Below are 8,019 nucleotides of genomic sequence, written 5' to 3' on the forward strand. Positions count from 1 at the left end.
CCGCAAAGAACAATTGGGATACCAGCTTTACACAAACTACAATAAAACAATATAAGTAGTCTTTCCTGTTCGCATATCAACATCAAATCTCTGCTAAAACCTAGAAAAATATCTGCCAGAAAAGGAAAATCGATCTATTCTGGAAAAATCAATTACCAGTTCCACCATCGCCAACGATAATTAGTTTGGAAAAAAAAATGCAAGCGCCTATTTTAAAAATAATAATAATAATAATAAAAAAAAAACAAAGACGATCAGTATATAAAACATCGCTGCCACTTTAACCATACAAATGCGGAGATGAAATAAAAGTAAAGATTTACCATGATCACTGCCTCTGGTTTTTCTCTCTGACAGATATAGAGGAGAGTTCTGGTGAGATAGAAAGGGGAGGTAACCGTACAAGGTTTTCCAGAAACATATATATATATATATAGGTAGGTAGAGATATTTTCAAGGAGGAGTTTTGGGGTATCATTATATTAATCGTCAGACTAAGAGCAACTCCAATGCACCGCAGATAGTGACTGTCGAAGGCAATGGTGTGCCTTGGTATGAAGGCAGTAACAGCCCTAACCAAAATTGGCAACCTGTTGGGCAGTACAAGCACCTCTAGTGTAGCAGTAATATATGCGCCAATGATGAATGATGCACAAATAGCCGAAATTAATGAGTTTTTACAGCTAATGACCTAGAGGCACCACCATCGACACTAATGGTGTACGTCCAAGAGATTTTCAGCCAGGAGGCATATCAAAATTTTCATTTATGTCATTAAAAACCAGGCATACGTGTTAAAGTCTTCTAGACACGTGTTATTCATGGTAAAACGGTAGATTATGTTCTCAAGGAGGTCTCCATTTCCCAATTAGCTGCTAGATAAACAAAAGGACATGCAGTAATATTATATTATGGGTTTGACAACTGGTGTGCATGCGCGTACTGTACTTGGTCATAGATGAAGAGAAGAATAATCAGGTTTTTTATCCTTTATATATTTTAGCTGCTGCTGCTAGCTTATCAAGAAGAAGAGAAATGGGAGAAACTCAAGAGTGGTCTAGTTTGGGAGAAGAGCAAAGACCTAAGTTTTACATGATCGTCCATAACTCCATCATTCAAGACGGGTCTTTTGTAAGTCAGATTACTAACTAGTAACTACAACCTTTTTGTTTGGACCCTCTGGTGATAATTTTTTGTTCTTGTTAAAGTATATGATGATGAGTCTTGTTTACTACTTGTGTCTGTGTAGGAGTTACCAGCAAAATTTGTCAAGAAGATTGAAAAGGATCTCGATGATGATGGTGATGGTGTTGCAGTCCTCAAAGTTCCAAGTGGTGTTGAATGGAGAGTTAAGATGACAAGGGAATCTGATGCTGGTGTTTGGTTTAGAAATGGAATTCGGACATTTGTTAATTGCTATTCCATATCTGCTGGGCACTTTTTGTTTTTCAGATACGATGGAAATTCTCAGTTTCATGTCGTTATTTTCAACATGAAGGGCAGTGAAATTGAGTACCATCTATTTGAAGATAATAATGACAGTAGTTCTGAGGATAATCACTCCAATGAAGCCGAGAACATGGAATGTTTTGAAATCCAAGACTCCCAAGAAGAAGATGTAGATCATATGGAGACTTTGAGTGGTGACTCTTCTTCTCCAGGTAACTCTTTCAATGGATAAACCGATCTTTGTGCATGCATGCATTCTCATTAGTGATAATGTCAATGCAGATCGAGATGGATCGGATGAAGACAATGACGAAGATGAAGTTGCTAAGAAGAAGCCTTTAAAGTTGACGGGTTCTAAGAGAAAAAATAGAAGTCTATCTTCTTCAAACGCCAAGGAATATGTTGTTCGCGCAAATGAAATCGAACGTAGTTTTGCATCCACATCCACAAATCCTTTCTTCAGAATCATAGTGCAGACATCTTATGTTGAGCACAAATACATGGTGAGCTCTTTTCAAAACTAACTTATTGACCGCAAAGGTTGACTTCATACATGCAAAGATTGACTTAATGTCTGTGAAATGTGCAGCCAATACCATGGACATTCATAAGGTACTTCCCCGATGACTTGAAAGACGTCAAAGTTGTAGCTGTTTCTGATAGGCGAGAATGGAAAATAAGAATTCTTCGTTCAAAGACAGACTTGAAGTTAAGCAAAGGTGTTGCTGACTTCATGAATAAAAAGAATGGATTGAACTTGAAGGTAGGTGATGTGTTAGTATTTGAAATCGTTAAAAGGAGATACCTTGTGCTAAAGGTTCATGTTTTCCCCGCTAAGAACTGATAGAAATGTTGGCACATGACTCAATCAGTGAAATCATATATAGTAAGGTTAAAGAAGCTTCATTGTCAACTTAATTTGTAGTTTGGATGGCCATGCATGTTGCAATCAATAGTTGTACTAACAATGTTGTAAGGTTTTTGCTTCTTTAAGAGGCCATATCATCTAATCAGTGTTTCGGTACTTGAAATCTACCACTAAAACTGGAGTCTGGATGTGCATCATTGTCTCAACTTCTGATTTTATTGACTTTGACTTGGCTAAAACCAGGCATAATGCATGATAATAATAGTTATGAACTTGTTAAAGATATTGGTACCGGGAGTTTTGGTGGTACTGCAAGATTGATGAGAGATAAACTAACTAGAGAACTTGTTGCTGTTAAATACATCGAAAGAGAGATAAGTTTTTCTTTCTTAATTAGTTAGTTTTATTTGAACAAAATTAATTGGGATAAAGGAAAATGACAAAAACTGAATCCAAATATCCAATCATGGTCACCGCTTATCAAAATATTTTTTTTAAATCATAATTTACCCCTCACTAATCAGGTTTAGTGGTTAATTAAAATTAGTAAAAATATAAGTATTTATTAAAAGATTAGTGTGTATTTTTATTTGAATTTGGGTGTGTGAGGTAAGAATAGGAGAGAAAAAATATTTGAGAGGGAATTTTTTTTTGGTGTAAATGAAGGATGATTGTGAAGAGATAATTGTTGATAAGAGGTTGAAAATTTGATTTTTTTTTTCTTTGGATCCACCATTTTTGCAGCTGAAAAAGCTCGGTGCCGGCATAGTATTCAACCAAAAAACCATGCCAACAATTGTTGGAAATTTTCATTAATGTTTGCCACTACGCAGAGTTTTCGGTGATCGACCTATTACTTCTCGAGCATGGCGGTACAGCTACCGGCATGGTATGTTGCTTGAATTTCTTTGCCGGCACATGATGTAAAGTATCCAGAAACTTGAATTTTTTTTCACTTGAGTACCGGCATTGATAGATTTCTATCGAGCATGCCGACACTTAGTTACGGCATTGAATGATAGTTACCAAGCGTGCCGGCACCATTTTCCGGCATGGTCTTCATCACTTCTGGCGATGTAAAAAAAATATTTCCGGAATGGTCTTCATATTTTCCGGTTGATATTCATCATTTCCGGCATGGTCTTCATCACTTCCGGCGTGGTCTTCATCTTTTCTGGTATGGTCTTCATCACTTCCGTCATGGTCTTCATCAATTCTGGTATGATATTCATCAATTCCGGCATGATATTCATCACTTCCGGCATGGTCTTCATCATTTCCGAATGTAAAAAAAAAATCGATTTCAAAGAGAGGAGCCGACAGAGAAGGAGAAGACAATTTGAAAGGGAGTGGGGAAACTTTAAAATTTGAAAGGGAATGGGGAATTTTTAGATTTCAAAACCCTAACCCTAAAAGAGATTAATAAGAGGTGAATAAAGAAATGGGGGATATGATTTTTTTTTTTTGATTTTAAGTTTTTTTATTTTTATTTTGAGGGGAGGGTATTTTAGTATTTTTGTCCTAAAACACCCCTTAGCAAACATTATTGGTTGGGGGAAGTAATTCATATCCCCAATTAGTTTTCATATCGCCAATTGTGGATTCTTTTATTTGTATAAGTTGAGGGGTTTTGGCACTTCTAATAAGTAGATTGACAGTTAATAGAGCTAATAACTAACAGTAACTAGCATTTCTGGAATTATGTGCAACAGACCGGTGAAAATGTTCAGAGGGAGATCATTAACCATAGATCCCAGCGGCATCCAAATATTGTTAGATTCAAAGAGGTTGGTTGGTTTTGTTAGAGAAATGTTTGTCATGCTCACCAAATTATTGTTGTGGCTCATAATAAATATTGACACCTACACATCTTGCTATTGTGATGGAATATGCATCTGGTGGAGAGATTTTTGAGCGCATTTGCAATGTTGGTCGCTTTAGTGAAGATGAGGTTGTCATTTTGGATCGCTGGTTTTTCTTATTACATTTACATCTTAAACACATTCTATGGAGTTGAGTTCATTTTTTTCGTTCTTGCTCTTAGATGCAGGGTCGTTTTTTCTTCCAACAACTAATATCTGGAGTCAGCTACCGCCACTCGATGGTGTTTATAGAATTCCGGTATTTTGGATATCCGTTCTTGTTGTTCCGTTTGATTGAGTTTTTGACAATTTTTTATTTATTTACGTATATACAGAATTGGTAATAAAAATTCACATACGTCATAATTATTCAAAATTGACAAATGAAATCAAATGAATATGGAGATATTTGGATTAAGTTGTGCACAAAAAATAAAAGAAATATATTTTGAAGTAAAATAATTGCAATATGGTTATAAAAATCTTTCCATCTCAAACTTTCGTGGATTAACAAATGCTATATGTCGGAACATTTAATTTGTAATGTGTAAAATAATAAAAAAATTATCTAAATAAAACTAGAGAACAAACATATAGTAGTCTAGAATTGTCTAGGCCCATAACAAGTCATTTGATAATTCAGATAAAGTATGTTCTAGTCCACATGTTTACTAGACTATTCCAGAAAACGTGTGGTCGGTCAATTAGTAAATGTAAAAGAAATGTTGGTGGATAGAATTCTCTAAAGAGGGTGTTAGACTGGATAGTTAAGGAAACTTCTGGAGCTAACAATGACTGTTGTATAGCCTATAAATAGATAGTGATGCACTCTCATTTATAAGTTAAGGAAACTTCTGGAGCTAACAATGACTGTTGTATAGCCTATAAATAGATAGTGATGCACTCTCATTTATAAGTAAGCAAAAACAGATTAATAGAAAATAAAATTCAAAGATACAAAATTTTGTTTCACAACCTTCTTCACGGTTGTAGGAGCTCTATACGAGCAACACCGTTATGCTCGTATACCTCCGTCAATATTACTCGAGTGTTTTCAAGTCCTTAGTAAAATTATAAGAATTTCTAACATGATATCACAACTTCAAAACATTTCAGTTTTCAACATGGTATCGTAGCGGGTTTGATCCAATGACGTTAAAGTTTCCGCTACAAGTTGAAGATGATTCCGCGTGAACGATGTTAAAAATATGAGAGGACGCAAGTGTTAGAGCACTGCTCGGTCGAACTCGCAAGTGTTGCTATCTCAAGCTTGTTTACCAAGTTTAGGTGTCAAAACTATAAGTCTAAATTTCTAGTCTACTTGTAGCTATGTCTCGGATTATGATAGAATGTGTAGTTGAGCTTTAGACTTCACGGCGTTTATCGATTGAAGACGAAGATCTACTAAGGGGAACTTGGAGGAACTTTATCAACAATAGGTATGTGGAGACTTGAAGTCATTTGTCACTCAGAAGTCTATTCTGTTTTAGCTATATAGACTTTATATTATACACTTTTGATATTTCGAGCTAAGTTTAACTCGCTTATATCTTTCTCGAAATATGTGTTAGAAAGCCTTTTGCTTTAACCACGTTCATCATTATTCTTGACGAAAGTCAAAAGATGATCATGTGAAAATCGCTTTGTAAATTCTTACATGATTTGTGTGAGACAGTCATTTGATTTAGACTCGGAATGTTTCGTATTGATCATTCGGTCACTTGAAAATTATTTATAAGCTAAAACTTTGTGTGGGATAGATATTATCGTCGATGTTTCAATGATTGAAAAATGGGAGTTTAGAACAATTAACCATTGTCTGGATATAGCACAGTGTGCGTACCCGTATGCAAATTGTTGTAAGAATGATTCAGGTCCGGGAACCAGTATGCATACCCGTATGCGAATGGTTTTGAATGTTAAAGTCCGGAAAATAAGTTTGCCTACCCGTTTGCAAACTGTTTCACCTGAGTTCGGTCTGAAATGACAGTTTGCGTACCCTTTTGCGAATAAAGAAGGTTTAAGTTCTAAAATCGATTAAGGATGACTTCATACTCATGAAAAAATACATTCTATATTAAGGAATGTAATCTTTCACTACACTAAATCAGGGGATTTGTAACGCCCGATTTTCTAACGGATATTTTTTAAGTAACGTCGTATCGATGTTGGTAACTTTGTAACGTTGGATAATCGTTGCAATAATTGGTATCTGTTACAGAGTTTCGGGAGGGTTGTAGGTAATTACCTTCCTATCATCAACTTAAATTTCCAAGTTACATTGTTACCCTCCTTTACTACTATTAGCGCCTCTATTACTACTATCAGTTCACAATTTCTTCTCACACTCAAGGGCTACCCAGCCTACCAGCGATTCTTGTTTTTTTCTCCAACATTTTTTTCTCATTATAACTCTTCATTTTAATTACCGAAAATCCGAAAACAAAATTAAAATCATCTGAAATTAGTTTTTTATTTAATATGTCTGGAAATTAGAATAAGAATCAGTTGAGAGGTAGATAAACAACTTAATGTGTTGACAGAAAAACGGTTGATATATTACTACATCTTATCTTTCACCTTCATTTATTTCACATCTCACCGACTTCTTGGTATATCCCTGCAGCCGTCATCGATTTCACCAGAAAATTCATCAGATTCAATTTGAGATTCAGCTGCAGGAAACTTCATCAACATAATTGATTCAATCGATTCTTCTGTGACTCGTCGATTTCATTAAAGATTTAAGCTTAATCTAGTTATCACATAAGGATTGAGTTTTATTAAGATTTTTGAATCTATCGATTCTCCTGGGTTATCATCAGCTAATTATTAAGGTATTTCTTTTATTGTTTTCTTAATCGACAGTTTTTCAACATCTGGGGTTTATTAGTTTTATAAATTGAGGAATATAGATGTTGTTGTGAATTGTATTATATTATAGTATGTTGATAAATCTATGACATTTTTAGGTTTAGTTGATAAACTTAGGTACTAAGACATAGTACTTTACTTGTTTGTAGGATGTAGATTCGTAAGATCCTTTCGGTTTGATGTTTATTTGCTTGAACCTTTGTCATTTTGGTGACAAAATTGGGAGAAATATATAGAGTAAACAAGTGATTTGATCAATAAGGAAAGAAAAATTGTGCTTAAACGTTATATCTAACGAAGGAGTAAAGCATTGACTAAGGGGGAGAAACATATCATGTTTTTGTATTCACAAAGGGGGAGAACTGCTACACAACGTACCTTATGTGATGTTTGTAGTTATATTGACTACAAAAGTGGAATAACAAAGATGTTCGGATTGAAAATCTATCTTACCTTTAGGGGGAGTAAAATCTTTGTTATTCAGATGTCAACAGAGGCATTTATTAATTGAATATATGCAGGTATATTGTGTTGTTGAAACTTGGAATCAAGCGTATGTGTAACGAATTCTTGTAATTTGTTTATCCATATGTATTAGGAGTTTTGTCACTAAAATTGACAAAGGGGGAGATTGTTAGAGTATATCTCGGTTGAACCCACCAAGCATTGGTATGTCAAGTTTGGTTGTCATATTTTAGTGAATCAAAACTCGTCTAAGAGTCGCTTGATTATGTACTAGAGATAACTTTGTATAGGTTAGACTAGAAAGTCTAGGATTATGAGACATACAAGTATTACTCGAAGACCTGAAGAATGTGAAGAAGTAACAAGCTACAACGACGACATCATCCTTCCTCTTGACGTTTGTAATATTGACTTGAACTGTTTCATTCCTAACGTATCTTTCAAGTCGTGCTACATTGAAAAACATAATTGCGAAGCTGTGAATGATATTATACTCTAGTA

The 8,019-nt window shown here is 34.9% G+C and overlaps 1 protein-coding gene across 1 annotated transcript; it reads left to right on the forward strand.

Moving 5' to 3' along the window:
• Positions 1 to 1,035: 1,035 nt before the first annotated feature.
• On the forward strand, positions 1,036 to 2,293 carry LOC113273349 (B3 domain-containing transcription factor VRN1-like). Its single transcript, XM_026523084.1, has 4 exons — positions 1,036 to 1,131; positions 1,250 to 1,661; positions 1,732 to 1,952; positions 2,039 to 2,293. Exons 1-4 carry the CDS (start codon positions 1,036 to 1,038, stop codon positions 2,291 to 2,293), a joined length of 984 nt encoding a protein of 327 aa, XP_026378869.1.
• The last annotated feature ends 5,726 nt before the right edge of the window (positions 2,294 to 8,019 follow it).

Source organism: Papaver somniferum, chromosome 4 (genome assembly GCF_003573695.1).
Source record: "Papaver somniferum cultivar HN1 chromosome 4, ASM357369v1, whole genome shotgun sequence".
Lineage (NCBI taxonomy): Eukaryota > Viridiplantae > Streptophyta > Magnoliopsida > Ranunculales > Papaveraceae > Papaver > Papaver somniferum.

Bases quoted from the DNA above. Each gene is read 5' to 3' on its own strand.
- LOC113273349 (XM_026523084.1), top strand. From the start codon at position 1,036: ATGGGAGAAACTCAAGAGTGGTCTAGTTTGGGAGAAGAGCAAAGACCT. The intron at 1,662-1,731 runs GTAACTCTTTCA...ATGTCAATGCAG, and splicing joins TGGTGACTCTTCTTCTCCAG to ATCGAGATGGATCGGATGAA. The intron at 1,953-2,038 runs GTGAGCTCTTTT...TGAAATGTGCAG, and splicing joins ATGTTGAGCACAAATACATG to CCAATACCATGGACATTCAT.